A 27,643-nucleotide genomic window follows, 5' to 3' on the forward strand; every position below is an offset into this window, starting at 1 on the left:
CTATAGACTGATCATTGACTGAGCCAAGAACAAAGATTTCTGCAAGCAGTTGCTACAGGTAACCTAGGGGAACTCTCTTAATGTGTAAAAATCCAGCAGTCCTCTGGGGGGCAGTGCTACTTTTGGGGGCTCATCATCCGGGATATCGTCCTGCATTACCGAAATGGTTGCTAATGGCAAAAGCCAAAATTTTTGCCTAAGAACGTTATCCTTCCTCAAGAAATGTGCTGGAGTGCTAGAAAGGAGAGTGAGGCCTGCTCTACAGGAGTTAGGGAGAGTGGGACGAAGAGTCAAGTTCAAAGTGGGGGTTGTCAGCAGCAACAGATGGACTTTTGTTGGGACTGTAATCTGCTCTCAAGAAATGTGCAGGAGAGTTAGAGAAGTAGAGTTGCATCACGCTGTACAAAAGGTCTGTGTCTGCTTAAGAGTGAATGGTGAAAGTGTGGACGGAGCAAATGACAGCCCAGGGCACGTGGATCAGTGTGCCAGGGGCCATGTGTGTGCCAGTGCTATACAGAAAAATGTTCCCGGGTGGGGCTGAGAGGGAGACACATGTGTCAAGGAGCAAGATGGCGAGTGCCGGAGTGAGCCCGAGCGCGGAGGCTATCCTGCCGAGGCATCTTTGTAAAAAGCACGGAGGCTATGTTGGCGGAGATCCTGCAGAGCAGACCGGAATGCCGATATCAACCCTGTGGGACACTGGGGTGTGATTGGTGCCCAATGGAAGACTGGCATCGTGTACCAGAACAGGCGTGGAGCATTTGGGCCTGGTATATGCCTGAATGTTACCATGCGGATTCAAGTGCGGGTGCTGTGGCAATCTGCTGCTGCGGGCAGAGAAGAGTGAAGGTCAGCCCAGGAGACTGAATGTGACATGGGAGACCGGGGTCACTCGTGCTCTGTTAGCCTCTGAATCGGGACTCTTTGTGGGCAGAGGAAGAGGAGTGCTCAGGTTGCTGATGGAACTGGGCTCAGTAACATCTGGCAGCGCTACAATGTGCCACATGAGAGAAACCTGTACTTCCGAGGCTGTGTGCATGCAGGTAGTGAGGGCCGGGGAATGGCCACCTGATGTACAGAAGACTGCAGTGGCGGACACCAGGTCTGCTCCAAAAAAGGCAAAGGGGAGTCGATGGCCTCTGGTGACCAGGGCTGTGAGTGTGAGCAGCGAGGAAGAAGCCGGGGTTATTGATGTGGGATCTTCTAGTTTACAGCATCGCCATGGATCCCTGGAGGAGGGGATCGATGTCTGGAAATCAGAGGAAGAAACTGAGTGGGACTGGAAGGGTCGAATGAACGGAGCAGTTCGGCCAGTCCAAGAGTTCCTGATGAGTAGACTAGAGATTCTGTGATACGTGGACAGTGTGCTAAGAATCTGGGGTTCTGTGAGGCCTACTCTAACCGGGTCCCAGATCTATCCCTGGGCTCGGGAACAAAATGAGGCCTATGCGTCTCTCATCATTAAGGAGGAGACCCTGTATTCCCCACCTGGGAGAGGCAACAGACAAACATTCCCCAGACTACAACATCTGATACAGAGGAAGGTGGCCTTAGAATATGGATATGACTATCCTTATGCTCCAAGGGAGATCATGTTGGAGATTGAGGCCAGGAGAGAGGCTTGGTGTGACGAGGCTGTGTGGGACTTCCTTTATATCCCAAAACCCCACCGCATCCAGTCAAAGCCGGAGTTATGGAAAATCTTACAATCTGTAAAGGCTAATTGGAACTTTGGGCGGGCCATCTATATAGGTTCACCGCCCAGACAGATCTGGCCAGGCATGGCCCATCCGTGTAAAAGATTTAGAGGGGAAAGTTGTGCGAATCCCACATCCTCACTACTATTGCTAAGGACACAGGATGCTGAGTTTAGTGAGGCTGGCTAGCCTGAGTTTGCTTACTTGCTTACAGAAGAAGAGGGGCCGGAGAGCCCGAATGTAAAGTGTACAGTGATGTTTCAAGTTTTATCGTTGTTGCTAGGGCCCAAGCCCTATTTCCAATACCCCTTTCCAATATTCCCTTCTATCCTTGCAAAAGGGATTGGGAAATCTACAATTACCATTGCTAAGTGGTTCCACTAAAGAGGGCCAACCCTCCAACTTTAAAGAAGAGACCCTTGCTAAAGTGGTATCTAGTGATACTATAACTGTGCTAATAGGGGATCCTTTGGGCCATCGGGCCAGGATCATGTACCACCTTAAGTTAAAAAGGACACCCTGTGAAGTAGTTAGGTCATTGGGCTGCAGAGGAGAATTCTTTGCAAAGTGACTCTTTTTACAAAGATGCCTTGTGAAGATACTATTGGGCCAACGGGCCAGTAATGTAACTTTGTTGGGTTGCTACCCAGGGAGAATGGGTAGTGGCCTGAGGTCTCTTCGGTGGGGGGTGCCCTAGTGCCAGGGGCCCCTGAATAGACTGTTAACACCCACATGTCGGACAGGTTGCTCAGGCTCCAGCAAATACCTTGTCCTTAAGAAGACATGTAGCCTCGGTGCTACAGGTGTGAGGGACACTGTGACCATCAGTCAGATGGACTCCACATGTCTTCGAGAACTTGTGGGTGTGGCTGAAATGAAAGAAGAGTCAGTGCCCGGGTGCTAAAGGGACTGTGTCTGTTTCAGTCACTCATTGTGGCTAGAAGGTAGATAGTTAGCTTGACAGGGTTTGGTTGTCACCTGTACAGGAGTGGAGCTGAACGCCTAGTCAAGCCTACTGGAAGTGATATCTGCCAGGATGTGTAGCTAGGGATCTTGGGTGAGAAGGTCGCCTCTGAGGAGAGGGCATTCTCACTACATTAGGTAGAATGTTGTTAATATGCAAATGTTGGAAGTGCTAACCTTTAATTCTTCCTTTACAGGTTCGCACGGGATGTCTGGGTCTGGCAAGGCCCTCCATTTGTGAAAAGTGAATGTTATCGTTAGCTAGTTAATCAGGTTGACATGTTACCCACTCAAGCAGAGTTTTGTTTGATGGGGGGTGCATTAAGTTGTTTTGTGAAAATTTGTACAGCATATCTATATTTTTCTATGTAATTTATTATATGTACATTTGTTATTTCCCTTTTCCCCCTTTCCCAGGTTTGTGGTATACTCCGTTTATTTTTGTAGGGGGGGGAGGCTGCCCCAGAGCCAGTGAGGACATGGCTCGTTTGGTGGGGGGTGGATGTAGCCCCCTCCTAGTCAGGTGCTATAGATTGAGCATAGTTTTGTCTCTGTCTGCCTATCAGAGGAGCAGCAGGTAAATTCTATATTGCACTCTGCTTATCAGGGAGCAGGATCTAGGAGTTAGGTCTGCTCAGTGTGCCCAGTGTGTGATTCATCTGGTCTAAGGGAGTGTCCCCAGCTAATCCAATGGGGAGGCACATTGGAAGCTGGAGGAAACCTGGCCAATAACACACAGGCTTTTGATATAGCCCCAGGGATTGGCACAGATGGGTTGTCTCTGTGAATTGTGGGGCAGGGTATAAAAAGCCAACGGCACATGAGGTAGAGGTCTTTTGGTGGGAAGCAAAGTCCCAGAAGCAGGGTGACGGCTGCCTCCTCTTCTGCAGCAGTTGGTGATGGTCACAGGCAGTTGGCCTGATGAACCAGTGGAAAGGAGCTGAACCCAGAGGTTCAGGAGAGCTGACTGGAGGAGTTGGGGCACTGCGAGAATCTGGAAAAACTGTATAGTGAGTACAGAGGATCTTGCCCAGGGGTCTGCTCAGGAAGGGGACCACCCCAGAGTTTATAGTCAGTGGATGGGTGTCAGCTAGTACAGAGAAAGGGGGTACTAGGGGAGTACCCTGAGGAGAAACACAAATAGGAACATTTTCCTCAGCTTCATTCAAGTGGCAGGATGAAGTAGCGGCCTTGCCACATTCTCAAGCTAGAAGTCCTCTGAATTGTGAATAGTTCAACAGTTGAAGTATCCCACTCATCCCTTCTCCTATCCCAATATGAAATAAAACCACAAAAACAACTACCCCTAGACTGATCATTGACTGAGCCAAGAACATAAAGTGTTAAGATTTCTGCAAGTTCTGCAAGCAGTTGCTACGGGTAACCCAAGGGAATCCTTAAAGTGTGAAAATTCAGCAGTCCTATAGGGAGCAGTGCTACACCTTATATACCTTTCATTTATTCAAGAAGGCTGCCAGGCTGGGGGGGGCGTGGCATCCGGGGCGTCCCTTGGCTCTTTCCAACCACAACCTGCCCCTTACTACTTACCCTGCCCTCTATTGGGTGAAAATTTGGGTGGTTTCACCCATCTTCACGCTCAACTTTCTCCCCATCCTAAACAAAGTCCACATCCTATAAGATAAATAGAATTCTGGCCTCCATTCATGGTTTGGAAGATGAAACATTATTAAAATGTGCATACTCCCTAAGTTCCTATACCTCTTTCAAGCACTTCCGATATTCATCTCTTCACATTACTTTAAACAAGATGACACCCTACTAGCGGATTTTATCTGGGCACATAATCGACCTAGGCTATGTAGGAGACCACTCTTGCTTAAACGACTAGGTGGACTGGCAGTTCCGGACTTATGTAAGTACTGTCAGACTACACAATTGGGGAGACTCAGACTGGTGTCGTCATGGTGAAGCGAAGCTTTGGCCCAGACTAGAACAGGCCCAATGCGACATACCCCTCCACAGAGCTCCATCATGCCACCATTCACTACCAGACTCCATAAGACGCCATCCCCTCATAGGTCACACGATAAGAACCTGCTCTAAATTATTCACACAACTTTCACTTTCCCCGACACACTCACCACTGACACCCATACTGGGGAATCCCCAGTTTACCCCAGGCTACCAAGATAAAACATCCAGGACCTTGATGGAGTCAGGCTATTTCCAAGCCTCCCATTTTTCAACATCATCTAGTTGGCCTGCACTCAAAGACCTCATGGACTCCTCGGGACCCTACCGTCTAGATTTCTGGAGGGCATTGCAACTCTATAATTTCTTAAACTCATTGCCACCCTTCGAAGAACATTGCTCTCAAGACAGAATACTGACACAGGTATTATCCATGACCTATGCATTACTGATGACACCCCAGGGGACTTACCAACCCCCATTCTTAGCTAAGAGGGAACGGGATTTAGACTGTAACTTTAATCCAGACCAACAATAATTACATCATTCCGTTTACATTTACATCATCCATCTGCATGTAAATACAACAAACCAACTTCAAACTCCTAACAAGGTGGTACGGCACGCTGTCAAGGTTGAGCAGGTTCTTCCCCACACTCACTGATCAGTGCTGGAGATGCCAGGAAGGGCCGGGGGACACTCCTACATGATTTTTGGTTGTGTCCTAAACTAGCGGAGTTCTGGAAGACAGTACGTGAAATGTCTCAGAGGTTTATAAACCGACCGCTCCCCAATGATCCTGCTCTCTTCCTTCTCCATGCTTCTAACATCCCGGCCCAGACCTATAAAAATTCTGTCATTCGTCACCTTCTAAATGCTGCTAAAATGTGCATCCCTTTTAAATGGAAAAACCCACAGGTCCTGACTGTTGGCATGTGGCTCAAAAAGGTCAAAGAAATAAATAGAATGGAAAACCTTGTTCTCTCGACACGTCCCCAACACGAACGATATACCAAAACCTGGGGTCAATGGAATATATTTGTCCTCTCTGATGAAGGCTGCTCTTTAATTAAGGGAGGCAATACTAAAGAGACCTCATGTTGAGTTTGGGGGAGCTCTTAAATATTGGTGGAAAGTATTGCTGATGTAGGGCCAGAGCTTTACCAATGCTAACCCTGCTACACCCCCCCCCCCTTCCACACCTCCTTATCCCTTCCCCCCTCATCCCACCTACTTATCCTCTTCTGTATCTCTCTAGGTTTCTTTTACTTCCCTCTCTCTTTCCACTACTTATTCGCTTTACTTCTTCCTTCTTCTTCTATACGTTATGCGAAACTGGAACAGACAACTCCGGGTACTTTCTACCCCTGCATAACTCCTCCCATTAGAGGAATTGTAGAACACCTCTTATTCTACGACTGATGTAGATCTCAAACGTATAAATGAATTGTCTTCAGTGTTGTAATAGCATATGTTCTATAAGGAATGCTACTGTTTATTATGCCTGGAAGTTGTCTTTTATATAAATAAAAGAATTGAAAAAAAAAAAAAAGAGATCTGACATGGATCAATGATACAACCTTACCCAACCAAACATCACTGAGTAATAATGCTATTGAAATGATGACAATTTTATTGTTTCGAACATGACGTTATATTGAGGAATGGAGATAGAACATTCATATGTTGTACAGTATCTCCTCCTCATTTGTATGGAACATAATGTTACAATGAGAACTGGAGATGGATCTTTCATGTGATATACAGTGTCTCCTCATTTGTTGGAACATAATATTATATTGAGGAATGGAGATGGACCTTTGATATGGTGTCGATTGTTTGGAACATGACATTATATTGAGGAAGGGAGATGGATCTTTTATGTGGTGTACAGTATCTCCTCCTCATTTGTTTGGAATAAGACATTAGACTCAGGCATGGGGCAGAAGACCCAAAACTCATAACCTAGGTGCCTATATCATGCACATTTTTTTTGCCAGCCGAATCCCAGAATCTCCATAAATCCAGTCTAGAGACATAAATTGTGTCTGCAGCACAGAGAAGGAAGATTATCCGAGAGAAATACAGGAATACAGGGGGAACACAGCTCAGGAAAGTGACCAGGGTATTACAGGCTTATATCACCCAGTCCCCGCCCTACTCTGGACCAATCAGTGCGCAGTATGGGTGGAGGAATGTATTTAGTGTTAATGACCCACCTGTGCTGATCTCTGTAGGAGTGTCCTCCTCTATAAATGTCCCCGTTATTCCATCCTCCTCCATAGACTGCTGATCCCTCACATATGTCTCTTCTTCTTCTGCTTTAACCTCAAATTCTATATCGATTGGATCTCCACTCTAAATCAAGAAAATGAAAGAATATAATCTGTAAAATATAAGCTTTATTATTGTGACATCACATAAAAATACACACATTGTCTCCATGAGTCTGTGTTTTATAATCTCTGTCTCACCAACCTTGTAATAGTGAGGGATGGTGTGATCTTCCTGTGTGGAATCCCGGGAATACAGAGGACGGGGACATCTCTCTGGTGGGTTCCTGGTATTAGGTGGCTTCATCATATCCTTGTGTCCTTCTGAAAACTCCTCCATCACTCCATACTCCTCATCCTCCTCTTTATACTCTTCTTTAACATCAATATTATCATCCCCGAGGTTTCCACTCTGAATATATAATAAAATATTTGTTGTAAAAAACATGCTGTGTATAAATCAGAACTACCAATAATTGTCACTCATCTACCTGATGATGGTGGGGGATGGTGTGACCTTCCTGTGTGGAATCCCGGGAATACAGAGGACGGGGACATCTCTCTGGTGGGTTTCTGTAGCTGGATGACTCCACCATGGTGTCCTGATACCGATCTTTGTGTTCTTTTAGAAACTCTGAGTCCTTCATCACCCCATCCTCATCCTCCTCCTCTTTTATCTCTTCTTTAACCCCAACTTTAGAATCTCTCAGGTTTCCACTCTGAATATATAATAAAAATGACATCAATGGTAACAATGCAGATAATGTACAGATCCTAATGATACTATCAGTGATTGTTCCTCATCTACCTGATGATGGTGAGGGATGGTGTGACCTTCCTGTGTGGAATCCCGGGAATACAGAGGACGGGGACATCTCTCTGGTGGGTTCCCATTACTGGATCCATCTGTAGGAAACACACACACTGACTGAATACATTGTTTCTATGTGTTTATCAGATGATGGGGGATCTAGGTGGACCCTCCGTACTGCTCTCTCCTTTACAATAAAGTCTCCTCTTACCCGGTGATGTGAGGGGCGGCTGATTCTCCATCATGACGTCCTTGTAGAGATCCTTGTGTCCTTCTAAATACTCCCACTCCTCCATGGAGAAATAGACAGTGACATCCTGACACCTTATAGGAACCTGACACACACAATGATACAGTCACCATCCAGACACATCCCTTGTCTGTTACTGGATAATGTCCCAGAATTCCCAGCACCGCTCACCTCTCCTCCATGATCTCTCTGGTGACTTCTAGAATCTTCTTTGTATTTCTCTATTCTATCAGGGAGGGAGGTGGAGGCAATGTGATGGTCATATGATCTCCAGACTTCACAGGAGGAAAACTCTAGATCTGAACACAAATAGTAAAATCAAAGAAATTCCCAGAATCCTCCTCACCTCACCATTCAGATTTCTTTCCATTTGATTAAAGCCCCACCTCAGACTGAGGTATAATTTACCCACACAAGACCCCCACACTACGCAGGGTAAAAGCTTGTTGCAGGCATTCTGACATCATTACATACAACGCAGGACCAAGAGACCCACTTTGCTAATAAGTATGCCAAGGATCCGCCCACATCCTAAGAGAGGAGAAGAATAAGCCAGATGGAGGGACATTGGGGGAGGAGCTGTGAGGTCAATGTGATGCCATAGGACATATAGACTCGGGGTGGAGGGACATTTGGATGGGGAGATTTGAGGGGTCCTCTATATGAGGATCCTGTGCAAACCAAATCATTGTTCCCGGGTGCCTCCCACTTCTAAAATAAAGAGTGAACTTTGACCTTTACCATACAGAAATCTGTCAGGAATGTGTGAAAGTAATCTCTCATGTGAGCAGGTGACGTGCGGAGGAACGGAGTGTAAATAGCAGACAATTTTCTCCAGAGCTCCTAATGGTGGGGATGGATTTTGCTGCATGCTGGTGCCAAGTTTCCACCCCCCAGGGTCACTGCAGGTGTGGAGAAAATCCGTGTAAGAGGATATGGAGGAGAGAAGAGGAGGAGATCCAGGAATCAGGATAAAGGTCAGGGCAAGCAACAGACGAGCGCATCCAAGAGATGAAGCCGGGGTCACTACATAGAAAATCAATCCAAGGAAACAACAGGCAGGACGAGGAATAGCAAGAAGGAGCTCAGAGACAAATGAGAATATTGCTCAGCCAATGGAAGATTATCTCAGCATGACTTACATAATGAAGGAGATGAGGGGGAGGGGAGGAAGTCACTTAAGGTGACCATAGATACATGGAAATTCAGCTGGTTCAGCAGGGATCGGTCACATTTCCATCCATGTGTGGTCACTGCCGGATAAAAGTCACTCGGTCAGCGGCTGCAGCCAATAGCTTCATTACTAATCTGTGTATTCTGAGAGCGGAGGAGCGCCCCCCACTGTCAGAATACAATAGTGCAGCAGGGAGGATCCCCCCTTCCCCCTCCAATGTGTGGATGGACCCAGGAATTGGTTCAGTTTTTTTTACTCACTGGCTGAACGATAAAACTGAACCATGTATGGTCAGCTTTGAAAGCAAGATATATTATTCATCAACTGATCCCCCTGAAGGGGTTAATCTATGTATTACCTCCTCTGCCGCCAATTCCTGCATTGTCTTCTCTCTCCGTCCTACCAAATGGGAATGTCCTGTCAGAATCTGACATCACTTCCTGTCTGTATTCCATAGAGACTTCCTGTCTGGGTAGAAGTGAGATCATCACCTTGTGGAGCTCAGAGGAACTGCAGCCCTGAGGAACGTGTGAACACGGCCTTGTGCTGTGTGTATGTGCTGTATATCCTTATAGATGGGTCATCTCCACTCCTACCAAGGGGGATAGAGCTGCAGTTCCTCTGAAATCCACAAGGTGTTGATCTCACTTCTACCCAGACAGGAAGTCTCTATGGAATACAGACAGGAAGTGATGTCAGGTACACACAGTAAGTTCCGGGTGAGAGGTGAGGTGGGAAAAAGTAGAGAGAAGACATCGCTGGAAGGGGCAGCAGAGAAGGTAATAGGATCCTATTTTCTATTTACACCCAGTAACCCCCCCGTCATGTCCGTTCTCTTCCTCCATAGTCACTGTGATGTCTTTTATCTCCAGCAGATGATGATACACACATATATAGTGTGGAAACCTAGATTAACCCCTTCAGGGGGATCAGTTGATGAATAATATATCTTGCTTCCAGATACGGCCATACATGGTTCCGTTTTATCGTTCAGCCAGCAGGATGAGTAAAAAAAGCTACACTTATTCCCCATCCACACATTGGAGGGGGATGGGAGAGTCCTCCCCGCTGCACTATTGTATTCTGACAAGGGGGGGGGGGGCGCTCCTCCGCTCTCAGAATACACAGATCAGTGATGAAGCTATTGGCTGCAGCCGCTGAACGAGTGACTTTTATCCGGCAGTGACCACACATGGATGGAAATGTGAGCGATCCCTGCTGAACCAGCTGAATTTCTATGTATCTATGGTCACCTTAAGGCCCCTTTCACACAGGCGGACCGTTCAGATCCGCCTGTCCGTTTTTTTGGCGGATCTGAACGGTCTCCCCATGCATCTCTATGGGGGATCGGATGTCAGCAGAGACATGTCCGCTGACATCCAATCCGATCTGTCAAATCTGGACGGATGAAAACCCTATTTTTCATCCGTCCAGCAGATCAGATCGGATGAGAACGGACTGACAGTCCGTTCCCATCCGCTTTCCCCCAAAAAGATGCATGGGGAACTGACAGCTGTATCTCTGCACACAGCGCGGAGACACAGCTGTCATCCTCCTGCTCAGCAGGGGATCGGCGGATCGATCCCCCGCTGAGAAAAACAGAATCCGTCCGACGGATGGATAGTGTGAAAGGGGCCTTAGTGACTTCCTCCCCTCCCCCTAATCTCCTTCATTATGTAAGTCATGCTGAGATAATCTCCCATTGGCTGAGCAATATTCTCATTTGTCTCTGAGCTCCTTCTTGCTATTCCTCGTCCTGCCTGTTGTTTCCTTGGATTGATTTTCTGTGTAGTGACCCCGGCTTCATCTCTTGGATGCGCTCGTCTGTTGCTTGTGCTGACCTTTATCCTGATTCCTGGATCTCCTCCTCTTCTCTCACCCAACATAAAGAATGGAATTTGTGATTCAGGTGGCCAAATTTTACAAGAATCCTGGACCCCAAGAATCATAGAAAACACTAAACTGTCCAGATTAAATATTTTCTCACTTGAACCATAGTGCTTAAAAAAATACCGATATTCATATTACCTCCTGATATCCTCATCCTATTATTGTACAGCCAATACCAATCCAGATAATTCTCTGTTATCAATATTATATGTCTACAGGGAAACCTTCATAGATGATGGCACCAATGAGGACAGAGGAGGACCGGAGTCACATGACTGAGAAGATACTAAACCTCACCCTGGAGATCATCTACCTGCTGACTGGAGAGGTGAGGAGGATTCTGGGAGGTCACATGACATCACTCTTATCTCTATTAATAAAACACAGACCTGACCAGAGAGGTGAGGAGGATTCTGGGATTCTAACATGATATTCCTATTGCTTCCTCAATACAGAGATTTCCTCTTCTGAAGTCAGGTGATCATATGACCATCACAGTGCCTCCATGTGACTCCCTAAAACCTGAGAGACACAACATGCAGAAGATTCTAGAAGTCACCAAGAAGATGATGGAGCTGCTGACAGGAGAGGTGAGCGGTGCTGGGAATTCTGGGACATTATCCAGTAACAGACAAGGGATGTGTCTGGATGGTGACTGTATCATTGTGTGTGTCAGGTTCCTATAAGGTGTCAGGATGTCACTGTCTATTTCTCCATGGAGGAGTGGGAGTATTTAGAAGGACACAAGGATCTCTACAAGGACGTCATGATGGAGAATCAGCCGCCCCTCACATCACCGGGTAAGAGGAGACTTTATTGTAAAGGAGAGAGCAGTACGAAGGCCAATTCTGGTGTTCAACAGCAAATGCCAATCGAGCTCCACAGTGCCGGGCAGTGAGCACAGGGTCCACTAGAGGACGTCGGGCCCTCAGGCCACCCTCATGAAGTCTGTTTCTGATTGTTTGGTCAGAGACATTCACACCAGTGTCCTGCTGGAGGTCATTTTGTAGGGCTCTGGCAGTGCTCATCCTGTTCCTCCTTGCACAAAGGAGCAGATACCGGTCCTGCTGATGGGTTAAGGACCTTCTACGGCCCTGTCCAGCTCTCCTAGAGTAACTGCCTGTCTCCTGGAATCTCCTCCATGCTCCTGAGACTGTGCTGGGAGACACAGCAAACCTTCTGGCAATGGGACGTATTGATGTGCCATCCTGGAGGAGTTGGACTGCCTGTGCAACCTCTATAGGGTCCAGGTATGGCCTCATGCTACCAGTAGTGACACCGACCCCAGCCAAATGCAAAACTAGTTTCAAATAGAGTTGAGCGGACACCTGGATGTCCGTGTTCCGCGGGTTCGGCCGAACTTGAAAAAAAAGTACGGGTCCGTGTCTCTGACTTTTTCCGAACACTGAACCCCATTGAAGTCAATGGGGACCCGAACTTTCAGGCACTAAAATGGCTCTAAAACACCAATGGAAAGGGCTAGAGTGCTGCAAATGGCAGCAAAATGTAGTTAAGAGCATGGCAAGTGCTCTGCAAAATGTGGATAGGGAAATAACTTAAAACAACAAAAAAAACAGAAAAATCAAAAATTTTCTTCATCTGTGAAGGACAAGGCCCATATGGAGTAGGAGGGAGGTTGAGGTGGCGGTGTAGGTGGAAGCGGCGGTGGAGGGGGACAAGGTAGCCAACACTGCTTTTTTTTGTCATTTTAAATGAGGGTACACCCCAAATGAGTGAGAAAGATCAAAAATAGAACAATGGCTGGGTAAGGTCGGTATCCATCTCTATTCTGCACAAGGTACGGAAAAGTCCCGTGGGATCCATGCTTGGTTCATTTTAATGAACGTGAGCTTGTCCACATTGTATCTGGACAGGCGGCTGCGCTTGTCTGTGATAACGCCCCCAGCCATGCTAAATACCCGTTCAGATAATACACTGGCTGCAGGGCACACCAGCACCTCCAAGGCGTAAAGGGCAGGCTCAGGGCATGTGCCCAACTTGGAGACCCAGAAGTTGAAGTGGGCAGACCCGTCATTCACTACATGTAGGCGTGTGCACACATACTGCTCCACCATGTTGGTGAAATGCTGCCTCCTGCTAAGACGTTCCATATGAGCTGCTGGTGCTGCTGTTTGTTGTGGCGTGCTGACAAAGCTTTTCCACATTTCGGCCATGCTAACCCTGCCTTCTGAGGTGCTGGCGGTGCCCTGGTTGCGTTGGCGACCTCTTCCTCCTCCTCCTCCTCTGCCTTGGCCTTATGCTTCCACTGTGGCCCCGCTGTCAGGTGGGAATGCCAGCAGCATGGCGTCTACCAGCATGCGCTTGTACTCGCGCATCTTGTGATCACGCTCCAGTGAGTGAATTAAGGACGGTACGTTGTCCTTGTAACGGGAATCCAGCAGCGTGGCCATCCAGTAATCAGCACAAGTTAGAATGTGGGCAACTCTGCGGTCATTGTGGAGACACTGCAGCATGTAATCGCTCATGTGTGCCAGGCTGCCCAGAGGCAACGAAAGGCTGTCCTCTGTGGGAGGTGTATCGTCTGTGTCCTCTGTATCCCCCCAGCCACGCACCAGTGATGGCCATGAGCTGGCCTGGGTGCCACCCTGCTGTGAACATGGTTCCATCTCCTCCTCCTCCTCCTCCTCCAGAACTGTACCCCTGCTGGACAATTGTGTACCTGGCGTTTGTGGGTGCAGGAACCCACCCTCGGAGCCACTTGTGAATGACTGCTCTGAAAGCCTTGGAAATGATCCCTCTTCCTCCTCCTCCTCCTCCTGTGCCACATCCTCTTCCATCATTGCCCGAATTGTTTTTTCAAGGAGGCATAGAAGTGGGATAGTTAAGCTGAGAACGGCGTCATCGCCACTGGCCATGGTGGTGCAGTACTCAAAACAGCGCAACAAGGCACACAGGTCTCGCATGGAGGCCCAGTTATTGGTGGTGAAGTGGTGCTGTTCCGCAGAGCGACTCACACGTGCGTGCTGCAGCTGAAACTCCACTATGGCCTGCTGCTGCTCGCACAGTCTTTGCAGCATGTGCAAGGTGGAGTTCCACCTTGTGGGCACGTCACATATGAGGCGGTGAGCTGGAAGGCCGAACTTACGCTGCAGCGCTGACAGGCGAGCAGCAGCAGGGTGAGAACGCCGAAAGTTCACACATACGGCCCGCACTTTCTGCAGCAGCTCTGACATATCGGGGTAATTTTTAAGGAACCTCTGCCCCACCAAATTCAGCACATGCGCCAGGCAAGGGATGTGCGTCAAACCGGCTAGCCCAGAGCTGCTATGAGATTTCGCCCGTTATCGCACACCACCAGGCCGGGCTTGAGGCTCGCTGGCACCAACCACTCATCGGTCTGCTGTTCCATGCTCCTCCACAACTCCTGCGCAGTGTGTGTTTTTTTCCCCCAAACAGGCAAGTTTTAAAACTGCCTGCTGTCGTTTACCCCTGGCTGTGCTGAAGTTGGTGGTGAAGGTTTTACGCTGACCGGATGAGGAGGTGGTAGAGGATGAGGAAGCGGGGTAGTAGGAGGAGTTAGGAACAGGAGGCAAACTGAAGCACCCTGCAATCCTCGGTGGTGGAAGGACATGCGCCAAATTGCTATCCGCCTCAGGCCCATCCGCCACTGCATTTACCCAGTGTGCCGTTAGGGAGATATAACGCCCCTGACCATGCTTACTGGTCCACATATCTGTAGTTAGGTGGACCTTGGCACAGATGGCGTTGCGCAGTGCACACCTGATTTTTTCCCCCACTTGGTTGTGCAGGGAAGGGATGGCTTGCCTGGAAAAGTAGTGGCGGCTGGTCACGACGTACTGTGGGACAGCCACCGACATAAGGCTTTTAAAACTGTGCGTCTCCACCAGACGGAATGACAGCATTTCAAAGGCCAAGAATTTTGAAATGCTGGCATTCAGGGCCAGGGATCGCGGGTGGGTAGGGGGGTACTTCCTCTTCCTCTGAAGTGTTTGGGAGATGGAAAGCTGAACGCTTCCACAGGACATTGTGGAGATGGTTGGTGACCCAGGTGGTGGTGTTGCTGACAGATCGTCTGTTTGCGGGGTGGCAGGTGCCGGTATCACTACAGAGTTGGATGAAGAGGCCGAGACTGCAGCAGAAGAGGAAGCAGGAGGAGCCAGAGACCTTTCTTGGTTTTGAAGGTGTCTACTCCACTGCAGCTCCTGCTTTGCACTTAGATGCCTGATCATGCAGGTTGTGCTCAGGTTGAGAAGGTTTATGCCTCGCTTCAGGCTCTGATTGCACAGGGTGCAAACCACTCGTGTCCTGTCATCAGCAAATTGTCTGAAGAACTTCCACGCTAGAGAACTCCTTTGAGCTGGCTTTGGTGCGCTCGTTCCCTTGCTGCGTTGGGCAGTAGCAGGCGTAGTGTCTAGGGCACGGCCGCTCCGCTTCTGCACCCTGCTCCCTCTTCTGCTGTGCTGGTGGCACTGTGCGACCACCGCCTCTTCCTCCAAACTACTCAGGTCACCTGCATGACCATCATTCCATGGGGGGTTGAGGACTTCATCGTCCTCCACATCATCTTCCACCCAGTCTTCAGCCCTACCCTCCTTGTCGGTCTCCACAATTCTGAGTGCCGCAGCAGTTGGCACCTGCGTTTCGTCATCATCGGAGACGTGCTGCGATGGTCCTTCCATGTACTCATCTTGAGAAATAAGTGGTTGGGCATCGCTACACTCAATCTCTTCCACTTCTGGGGCAGGGCTAGGTGGATGGCCCTGGGAAACCCTGCTGACAGAGTCATCAAAAAGAAGAAGAGACTGCTGCATGACTTGGGGCTCAGACTGCTTGCCTGATTTGCAAGGGGGTGAGGTGAAAGACGGTTGGACATCGGCTGCGGGTGCCAACTCTGACCTTTCTGCAGTAGACTGGGTGGGAGACAATGTGAAGGAACTGGAGGCACTGTCAGCAGCAAACCAATCTACTATCGCCTCTACTTCTTCTGGCCTCAACACTTGTAGAGGCGTATGATGCCCTACCAAATACTGCTGCAGGTTCTGTCGCCTACTCACACTTGAGGAAGGTGTTTCACTTGTGCGTGTAGCTGGCACAGATCGACCACGTCCTCTCCTTGCAACAGGAGCTCTACCAGCAGCACCACGACCCAGGCCATGGCCCCTATTTGACTTTCTCCTCATATTTCTGTTATTTATGATCTTGCCCTAGAAAAGTGTTTATTGAATAGCGGAACAAAACAACAACAGTATCGCACGGGTGTATCTGACAGTCAAATATGCAAACTATGCCGCAATTTATTTTTTTTTATGCCAAAAGGGTGTTTATTAAATAGCAGAATAGAAAAACAATATACAAATACAACGGGTGAATCTCACAGTCAAATATGCAAACTATGCCGTAATTTAATTTTTTTCACCCCAAAAGGGTGTATATTGAATAGCGGAATAGAAAAAAATTTATAAAACGGTGTATCTCACACGTACAAACACAGACAAGACCCCAATTACAATTTTATGTACCCTAAAGGCAGGATGAGGAGTAGGAGGAGTTCGGAACAGGAGGCAAACTGAAGCACCCTGCAATCCTCGGCGGTAGAAGGAGATGCGCCAAACAAATTTAAAACGTGTATCTCACACGTACCGATACAGACTATGCCGTAATTTAATTTTTTTCACCCCAAAAGGGTGTAGATTGAATAGCGAAATAGAAAATATGATATAAAAAGGTGTATCTCACACGTACAAACCCAGACTAGGCCCCGATTACAATTTGTTGTACACTAAAGGGAGGATGAGGAAGAGGAGTAGAAGGAGTTTGGAACAGGAGGCAAACTGAAGCACCCTGCAATCCTCGGCGGTGGAAGATGCGCCCCAAAAATTTGGAAGGTGTATCTCACACGTACCGATACAGACAATGCCGCAATTTAACTTTTTTTTACCCCAAAAGGGTGTAGATTGAATAGCGTAATAGAAAATGATATAAAAAGGTGTATCTCACACGTACAAACCCAGACTAGGCCCCGATTACAATTTGTTGTACCCTAAAGGCAGGATGAGGAGTAGGAGGAGTTCGGAACAGGAGGCAAACTGAAGCACCCTGCAATCCTCGGCGGTGGAAGATGTGCCTCAAAAATTTGGAAGGTGTATCTCACACGTACCGATACAGACTATGCCGCAATTCAATTTTTTTTACCCAAAAAGGGTGTAGATTGAATAGCGGAATAGAAAATATGATATCAAAAGGTGTATCTATCTCACACGTACAGACCCAGACTAGGCCCTGATTACTATTTTTTGTACCCTAAAGGCAGGATGAGGAGTAGGAGGAGTTTGGAACAGGAGGCAAACTGAAGCACCCTGCAATCCTCGGCGGTGGAAGATGCGCCCCAAAAATTTGGAAGGTGTATCTCACATGTACCGATACAGACTATGCCGCAATTTAATTTTTTTTACCCCAAAAGGGTGTAGATTGAATAGCGGAATAGAAAAAAGTACTGTATTTAAAATTGGTGATTTTTCAATAGCACATGTGAACACAGCAGTGTCTTATGTTTTATGTCACAGTCCGCAGCAGGCTATGAAGGGGAAAAAAAAAAAATCCCCTTTAACTTTGTAATTTTTAAATAGCAGATTAGAACAGCAATCTGTAGTAAAATATAGCTGAACGCTGCACACAACAGACTGATAAAAATATTTTTTTTTCTCCCTCCTCCTCCTCCTCCTCAGTGGGCTCAAGTGAGGGCAAAAAGATCGTTCACTGCACCACCCCCCACACAGCAAAATCAATGTAGATCGCTAACAGACGATTGTTCTGTCCTGTGTCTCCTATCTGTCCCTGCCTAATCTCTCCAGCCTGTCCCTAAAATGCTCAAATATCTTTCCCTGCCTACACTCCGACCTGTCCCTGCATTCTTTTCGGGCACAATGCTGTTTTTCCCTGTCTGTCCCTAATCAGCAGCAGCCAGCACCGTTCTGTGTGCTCTCTCCCTACACTACAGCAGAATGACGCAGTGCGCTGGGTCTCTCGAGCTTATAAAGACCTGGGTCACATGCTTCAGATGGCCAATCACAGCTACTAATACATTAGTAGGCATGGATGGGATGGCTTAAGGACCCACCAGTTAAACGCTTGTTGATTGGCTGTTGAAAGCCCGCCATTACATACAAAACAGGAAATAAAATTACCGAACACGGATTTTAAACCCGAACATACAGTAAAGTTTTCGGGTCCGTGTCCGGGTAGCAAAAATCCAATTATCCGGTACGGACCCGAATAATACAGTCCGTGTTCGCTCAACACTAGTGACAAACACTCAGAAAAGATGAGTAAGGAAAATGTCAGTGACCTCCACCTGTAAAACCATTCCTGTTTTGGAGGTCGTCTCATTGTTGCCCATCTACTGCACCTGTTGGTAACAACCCCCTCTGCTACTTGACTGAGCAGATGAATATCCAAGGAGTTTCCCTGACTTGATGCTATACTCTGATTATAAAGGGTTGAGCAGTGTATATGAGTGTGGAAAACTCTTGGTAATTAGAATAGAAGGAACATTGGAGAATAGGGAATAGAAGGACATCGGAGGAAGATGTGACTACAGAAGATAATGACATGGCATCTTCTCCAGAAGTAAATCCCGTTCCTCATAATATACATGACAGACCTCACCATTGGAGGAGATCATTGGAATCTCCTGATACTTCACATAGTCCTCTGATATCTGACAGTGCCGACGGGTGCGGGAAACCATCTCATCTCAGGGAATCTTCTTTATACCATACAGGGGAGAATTCATTCTCATGTTCAGAGTGCGGGAAATGTTTTAGTCAGAAAGTAGACCTTTTTAGGCACCAGAGAATACACACAGGGGAGTGTCCCTATTCATGTTCAGAGCGCGGGAAAAGTTTTAGTCAAAAAGGACACCTTCTTAGGCACCAGAGAATATACAAAGGTGAGATTCCCTATTCATGTTCAGAGTGCGGGAAATGTTTTAATGATAAAAGAATCCTTCTTAGCCATCAGAGAATACACACGGGTGACCTTCCCTATTCATGTTTCGAGTGTGGGAAATGTTTTATTCAAAAAAGATGCCTTCTTCATCACCAGAGAACTCACACAGGGGAGCGTCCCTATTCATGTTCAGAGTGCGGGAAATGCTTTAATTATAAAAGGAAACCTTCTTAGCCATCAGAGAATACATACAGGTGAGCGTCCCTATGTTCAGAGTGCGGGAAATGTTTTAACCGTAAAGGAAGCCTTCTTCGCCATCAGAGAATACACAGGGGCTAGCTTCCCTGTTAATCTTCAAAGTGCAGGAAATGTTTTAATCATAAAGGAAACATTCTTAGCTATGAGAGAATACACACAGTTGACTCTCCCTATTCATGTTCAGAGTGCGGGAATTGTTTTGTGCTCAAACGTTTACTTGTTAGACAACAGAAAGTTCATACAGGCGAGCGTCTCAAATCTTGTGCGGGAAAGTTTTAACTAAGAAAGAGCACCTGCTTACACACAGGTGAGCGCCCTTTACGAGTGTGGGAAATGTTTTGAAATTAAATGTTTATTTCATGGAAACCAGAAAGGCGAGCGTCCTATTTCATGTTCAGAGTGCGGGAAATGTTTTAATCAGAAGGGAGGCCTCCTTATGCACCAGAGAAGATACATGGGTGAATGTCCCTATTCATGTTCAGAGTGTGGGAAATGTTTGACTTCTTATGTTTCACTCCTTAGAGTCTCCGTTTTCATGTTCAGAGTGCGGGAAAGGGTAAAAATAAAGGAAATATAATGAAACGTCAGAGTACGCCTCCTGCTGGTACTACGGGAAATGGAAGCTGGATTGTAACAGGTGGAACTGTTTAGTCCATAAACAAAAGTGAAACCACCACAGTCCACTCGGGGTTGGTTTACACCCGCATCGCCCTCTGACCCGCTGTGGGGTTGGCAGGCAGCTGGGAGCCCTTATGTTAACCCTGTAAAGCCCACACCAGTACACCGCAACCGTATGCATCGGGGCTGTTGCGGCACAACCCCATTCAGATGAATACCATTGCCCAATGTGACCGGGGGGTGCGAGGTTTGCAGCAGCCGCAAATTGCAGTGCCATGTGTACCGCCCCATCCGGCTGCCATTTAAGCTTAAGGGGGTGGTAAAATCATGACTCAACTGTCTACCTTTACCGATCCCTCCCCCACATAAGGCAACAGGCAGGAAATCATGACAAGACATGGGGCAAGAAGTGGGCAATCATGACAATACCTGGGAAATAAGTGAGCAGTCATGAAAATACATGAGGCGACAACTGGGCATTCATGACATTACATGGGGCAACAAGTGGGCAATCATCGCAATACATGAGGCAACAGGTGGGCATTGATGATAATACATGGGGCAACAAGTGGGCAATTATGACAATACATGAGGCAACAGTTATTATGATAATACATAGGGCAAAAAGTGGGCAATCACCACAATACACGGGGCAACAGATGGACATTCCTAAAAATACATGGCGTAACAAGTGGGCAATCATCAGAGAACACGGGGCAACAGATGGACAATCATGTCAATACACGAGGCAACAAGTGGGCAATCATTACAATGCATAGGGCAACAAGAGAGCAATCCTGACTAAACATGGTCCATCGTGCAACTACATGGGGCAACAAATGGGCAATCATGACAATACTTGAGGCAACAGGTGGGCATTCATGACAATAGATGAGGCAACAGACCGGCATTCAACAAGTGGGCAATCATCATAATACATGGAGCAGCAGACAAACAATTATGACAATACATGGGGCAACAAGCAAGCAATTAGACAGGAAAGATGTATAGGCTATAAAGAGGGCGATGTCCGTGCTGGACCAGCTGTCATGAGAGACAAAGATCAGACAAAGGTTTATATAAAGAAAACATTTTTTATTATTGAAAATACATCTAATAAAATCCTGTACAGCAAGAGTACAGTTAGACAAAGACCAACATACATATAAAAGCAAAAGACATATGTGGACCTCTTAGTAACACCTTACCCACACAGGTACATAAAATAATGTCCTATAGTGGCACAAGGTAAGGGTGTCCAATGCATTTCACCTACTCGGCTTCTTTAGGGAAGGGTAGGTGTAGAGGATTCACAGTATTGTTTATAAAATCAGAGATGGTCCCATGAATACAAGGGCAAACAAGCCACCTAAAAAGCGTTTTAGAGACTGAATCGTCCGTGCAGGGGATCAAATCGCATTTAATTCAGAGCTTTTTGTTATTTTTAGAGCCAGTTTATACTGTTTATCTTCAATACAGAGTGGATGCGCATAGAGTCACCAGGGCTTTCAAGGAGATTTCTATCCACCATAGTCCAAATGAAGGCATGGAGCGGGACAGGGGCATTTAATCACACAAACCATCCAATACAACCAGAGCCCCTAGTGCACTGGTGCATGTCATACCCTCCAAGGATGTCCCTTTCCAGGGTATTTAAAGGATCTAGGAAGGCTGCAATAAACTTGATTGGTATATGGGTAATCTATTTTCGCTACCCTTAAAGTGTGCTGATAAGCCTTTCAGTGCAGGTAAGAGGGATGTCTTCAGCCCATTCAGTCTGCTCTCACAGCAGCCTTGCTAATAGCCTATACATTTTTCCTGTCTAATATCTTTAGGGTGTTGGGGCAGGAATTGACTGTTGGGACGTTTATTTACTTTTTCCCAACAAGCGAGCAATCATGACAATACATGGCCTATCATGGAATGAGGATCTAACGGGAAATGCTTTATTCTTTTTGTGTTCTACTTATAAATATGTATATAGATCTAACCTACTGGATGGAAAAAGATCACTGTAACATGCATTAACCCACAGCAGCCAATCAGGATTTATCTTTCACTGGTGAACCTTTTCTATTGGTTGCTTAATTTGTTTTCTTCTTTTTGATTTATTGAAGTAGCCGGCTTTTTATTGGTCCAACCAATGTATGATTATTAATACATTTGACACATTTGTTAATTCTATTATAAAAGATTTAAGCTTTATTTTATTCATATCATTACTGTGTGGTAATCACTTATTCTGATCTTGTACAATAAAAACTCTTCGTACAATATTCTGTGCCGAGTCTTCTTTTTTACCAATGATTAGATGATCGGTGATTGGAATGTGATCAGTTCATAGAGAGTCATCCATTGGGGTTTTATTAGTGAGATGGAGAGTGGAGAAGGCACCACATTGACAGCCATTGGAGGCCCTTTCTAAAGCCCTAAACTTTTTGGCAGCCTGTCTAGGACATTAGTCTTCCAAACTCTATCTCACTGAGCTAAGGCCAGAAGAGTTCCAGGAGTTCTTCTCTGTCCACAGTTCCCAAACCAAAAGGAGACATCCACCACATCTTCAAACCTAAGCCTCGTACACACGTACCGATTGTTGGGCGTGAATTTTCGGCCGCCGCCCGATTATCGGCTTGTTAGTATGATGCTTCCGACAACCGACTGTGACTTTTCGGCCGAACAAAATCTGGTGTGCATGCTATAAAATTTTTGTTGGCCGTTCCTCAGTCAGTACAGATTTCGGCAGACAAAAATCAGTTGAGCAAGACTGGGCATGCTCAGAGAAGAAAAAACACACGGAAAGTAAAGCCCCGTACACACGTACCGATCGTTGGCATACAAATGTTCGTCTTTTCTCCCCGGGATGTCGGTGTCTGTTGAAAAGTGCAAAGACAGCACAAGGACAGCACAAGAATTTTGTCTGCAGACTTCAGCTGACTGCAGAAGTGATGTCATGTAATGGTTAACTTTCCCTGTGTTTTTAATTTTCTGAGCATGCCCAGTCTTGCAAATCTGCGGTCTGTCGGCCGAATTCTGTACTGACAGGCGAACAATCGTCCGTTCTGGTGTCCGCAGACAAAAATTTTCATGTTTGCACGAAAGACTTTTGTCCGCGGATTGTGCGCAGACATCTGTCGGAGGCACCATACTAACACGCGTACAATCGGCAGATCTTTCGTCCGCCGACGTTTGTATGCCGACGATCGGTACGTGTGTACGGGCCTTTAACCATCACATGACATCACTTCTGAAGTTGGTTGTTGTTGGCCGACAAAATTTGTGTGCAGTATAGAGCACATTTCAACCAACACAACAACACTGGACAAAAGACGGCCGATCGGTCGGCCAACAATCAGTACGTGTGTACGAGGCTTTAGGCCCTAAATGTCCTCAGTTGGGCCCAGGAGTTCCGCATTCAATCAACCATACAATAACCTCTCTCTTTATCAGGGAGACTTTTTTTTTTTTTGACCACCTCACGTACATTTACTGCAGCAATGCTGGCCGTTCTGCAAAGAATCACATACCTGTACATCATCTGCATTTCCAGGTCTGGAGCCAGAAGAGTTCCAGGAGTTCTACTCTGTCCACAGTTCACAAACCAAAAGGAGACATCCACCACATCTTGGATCTAAAGGCCCTAAATGTCCCCAGCTGGGCTCAGGAGTTTCGCATACAATCCACCAGGTCATAGCCTCTCTCTTTATCAGGGTGACTTTGTTTTGACCACCCAACAAACATTTTCTGCAAAGAATTACGTACCTGTCTGTCCTCTGCATTTTCATGTCTGGAACGCGTATGCGCACCTCCAGCGCCCAGCTCCCACTGCACACAGCGGGAGCCAATTAGCGTGTCCGACGGACATGATTAATGCAGGCACCCGGCGATTGTTCCCGAGAGAGGCAGAACAGTGGTCTGTCGATGTAAACAAGGCAGATTGACGTTCTGGTAGTAGGGAAGATGGAGATCCTGTGTTTCTGGAGAAAGGAGATACTGGTGCACAGAGTTTATATATAGTCCAGCCAGCAATAAACATCTAAATATTCCAATGATCAGGGCAGAGGGTTGTAACGGATCAACCGGCACCCCGAATGGGTACCTCCGTTGATGGATGCTCCTAGTGCTTCCCGAGGGCTCCAAGCACTCCACCAGACACCATACCCACCTCAGACCGCCCTACCTCACTGCAAAATTTGGAACCCCCGGACATGTTCAGGGCCTGAGCTTTAGTCTTGCAAATGTGCCAATTCCAAGCTTGCCATACTGCACCAAGCTGACCTAACCCACTGGCTAGGGGCACCAAATTTGGCACAGGGATACTAGAGGCCCCCAGAGATAGACCCCCCCTATCTCTTTGCCAAATTTGGGAACCTGGCCCCTCATAGTTTGCCTACTGTGACTTCACCTATAGTAATGTAGCACCCTCCTAGGTGGGTGCTAGGAAAAGTATATGTGTGGCCCTGTCTACTTATCAGGGGGGCCTGATCAGTTAGTTAGGCTGTCATGTGTTTCTAGGTGTAGTCTGTTAAGTCTGGGAAGCCCTGAAGCGTTCAGCAGTGCAGCAAAAGTGTACAAGTAGCTACCTCAGGAAGGAGTACCTAAAACAGCTAAGAGAGGACTTCTTAGTTGAAGCTCAGTTACAAATACTACTGAATAGTTCAGTGTTAACCGGCATCCTGCCAGCGTTATCCAGCCTCAAGTCAGCGTTGGTGGGCATTCAGCCAGCGTCAAGCAGTACTATTTAAGTGTCTCCGCCAAATTGTGCATAGTTGAATTAAAGGAGTATCCCACTCATCCCTTCTCCCATCCAAGTTACCAAATGAATATAAAAAACCCAAAGATACTGGACTGGTCATTGTCTCAGTGCTCACACTTGGAGAACATGCTTAAATGCACTGTTGTTGCTAGCGGTAACCCAGGGGAACCCATATCCAGCAAAACGGCTGGGAATTGTGCTACAGTAACATGTTAAGCCTATCATGCTACAGCCACTGTGAAATCCCCTAAGCACTGACTGTACCCCCCCCTCTTCCAGCCTGTATCCCCCCTCATCCAGCCTGTATCCCCCCTCATCAAGCCTGTATCCCCCTCCTCATCCAGTCTGTATCCCCCCCTTATCCAGTCTGTATTCCCCCGTCATTCAGCCTGTGTCCGTGTCCCCATCAGAGTGCTCCTTTACATCCAGTGTGTCCCCATCAGAGTCCTCCTTTACATACGTGTCCCCATCAGAGTGCTCCTCTACATCCAGTGTGTTCCTGTCAGAGTCCCTCCTTTACATCCATGTCCCCATCAGAGTGCCCCTTTACATCCAGTGTCCCCATCAGAGTCCTCCTTTACATCCGTGTCCCCATCAGAGTGCCCCTTTACATCCAGTGTGTCCCTGTCAGAGTCCTCCTTTACATCAGTGTCCCCGTCAGAGTCCTCCTTTACATCAGTGTCCCTGTCAGAGATCCCCTACATTATTTAGGACAGAGATCCCCTATATTATTCCAGTCAGAGTTCCCCTTTATTTTTTCCGGTCAGAGTTTGCCTTTAATATTCGAGTCAGAATTCCCCTTTAAAATTCCAGTCAGAGTGCCCCTTTATTATACCAGTCAGAGTTCCCCTTTATTATTTATATATTACATCCGTGTCCCCATGAGAGCTCCCCTTTGAATCAGTGTCCCTGTGCAGTTAGAGTGCCCCTTTAATGTGCCCCGATAAGGGCTGTGTTACTGTTCTGTAATCAGATAATATTCCGCCATTTGTCAATATGAATCTCACATAAGAATAAGCCGTTCCGTCCCATGCATGCGCAGATAGTACAACGAGCGAGGCAGAATCTGACATTAGATTCTACCCGCTCTGTCTCTCCTGTCGAAAAATGCATCCGACGGACTGCGCATGCTCAACGATTACGTCAACCCCAGTCCCCAGCTGATCGGAGAAGTCAGCTGGAGTAACGTCACCTACTGCGCATGCGCAGTTCGTGGGATGCATTTTCCGACGGGAGGCATTATTCGACAGGACACCGGCAATACAGACGAGCTACAAAATTGGCCGCACAATGGCAGTGTTTCCCAATAATATAGGCAGCTGCAGTTCCAAAATTGGCCACAGGGTGGCAGTGTTTCCCAACAATACAGACGAGCTGCAGTTACAAAATTGGCCACATGGTGGAAGTGTTTCCCAGCAATACAGCCGAGCTGCACTTACAAAATTGACCACACAGTGGAAGTGTTTCCCAGCAATACAGACGAGCTGCAGTTACAAAATTGACCACACAGTGGAAGTGTTTCCCAGCAATACAGCCGAGCTGCACTTAAAAAATTGACCACACAGTGGCAGTGTTTCCCCGGCAATACAGCCAAGCTGCAGTTTCAAAATTGGCCACATGGTGGCAGTGTTTCCCAACAATATAGGCAGGTGCAGTTACAAAATTGACCACATGGTGGCAGTGTTTCCCTGGCATTACAGCCGAGCTGCAGTTACAAAATTGACCACATGGTGGCATTGTTTCCCAACAATGTAGGCAGCTGCAGTTACAAAATTGACCACACGATGGCAGTGTTTCCGGGCAATACAGCCAAGCTGCAGTTACAACATTGACCACACGATGGCAGTGTTTCCCGGCAATACAGCCGAGCTGCAGTAACAAATTTGACTACACGGTGGCAGTGTTTCCCCCGACAATACAGCTGAGCTGCAGTTACAAAATTGACCACACGGCGGCAGTGTTTCCCGGCAATACAGACGAGCTGCAGATACAAAATTGGCCACACGGTGGCGGTGTTTCCCGGCAATATAGGCAGCTGCAGTTACAAAATTGGCCACACAATGGCAGTGTTTCCCAGAAATACAGACGAGCGGCAGTTACAAAATTGGCCACACGGCGGCAGTGTTTACCGGCAATACAGCCAAGCTGCAGTTACAAAATTGACCACACGATGGCAGTGTTTCCCGGCAATACAGCCGAGCTGCAGTAACAAATTTGACCACACGGTGGCAGTGTTTCCCGGCAATACAGACGAGCTGCAGATACAAAATTGGCCACACGGTGGCGGTGTTTCCCGGCAATATAGGCAGCTGCAGTTACAAAATTGGCCACACGGTGGCAGTGTTTCCCGGCAATACAGACGAGCTGCAGATACAAAATTGGCCACACGGTGGCAGTGTTTTCCAGCAATACAGACGAGCTGCAGATACAAAATTGACCACACGATGGCAGTGTTTCCCGGCAATACAGCCGAGCTGCAGTAACAAATTTGACCACACGGTGGCAGTGTTCCCCGGCAATACAGCTGAGCTGCAGTTACAAAATTGACCACACGGTGGCAGTGTTTCCCGGAAATACAGATAAGCTGCAGTTACAAAATTGGCCACACGATGGCAGTGTTTCCCGGCAATACAGCCGAGCTGCAGTAACAAATTTGACCACACGGTGGCAGTGTTTCCTGGAAATACAGACGAGCTGCAGTTACAAAATTGGCCACACGGTGGCAGTGTTTCCCGGCAATATAGGCAGCTGCAGTTACAAAATTGGCCACACAGTGGCAGTGTTTTCCAGCAATACAGACGAGCTGCAGATACAAAATTGACCACACGGTGGCAGTGTTCCCCGGCAATACAGCTGAGCTGCAGTTACAAAATTGACCACACGGTGGCAGTGTTTCCCGGAAATACAGCCGAGCTGCAGTAACAAATTTGACCACACGGTGGCAGTGTTCCCCGGCAATACAGCTGAGCTGCAGTTACAAAATTGGCCACACAATGGCAGTGTTTCCCAGAAATACAGACGAGCGGCAGTTACAAAATTGGCCACACGGCGGCAGTGTTTACCGGCAATATAGCCAAGCTGCAGTTACAAAATTG

At 47.3% G+C, this 27,643-nt stretch overlaps 2 protein-coding genes across 2 annotated transcripts in view; one reads left to right on the forward strand and one right to left on the reverse strand.

The window, feature by feature from the left end:
- LOC309550279 (uncharacterized protein) overlaps positions 1 to 27,643 on the forward strand; it is a gene marked incomplete at both ends in the record, with an annotated part of 314,622 nt that overhangs the window by 206,650 nt on the left and 80,329 nt on the right. The window contains 2 exon segments of the mRNA XM_082250684.1: positions 935 to 1,304; positions 1,413 to 1,712. Of these exon segments, the coding sequence (XP_082106810.1) occupies positions 935 to 1,304; positions 1,413 to 1,712 (670 nt within the window).
- Positions 1 to 27,643, reverse strand: part of LOC309549955 (gastrula zinc finger protein XlCGF66.1-like) — a gene marked incomplete at its 3' end in the record, with an annotated part of 263,031 nt that overhangs the window by 53,689 nt on the left and 181,699 nt on the right. The window lies entirely within an intron of this gene.

The sequence above is a fragment of the Pelophylax lessonae genome (genome assembly GCF_965119305.1).
Source record: "Pelophylax lessonae genome assembly, chromosome: 3".
NCBI classification, from domain to species: domain Eukaryota; kingdom Metazoa; phylum Chordata; class Amphibia; order Anura; family Ranidae; genus Pelophylax; species Pelophylax lessonae.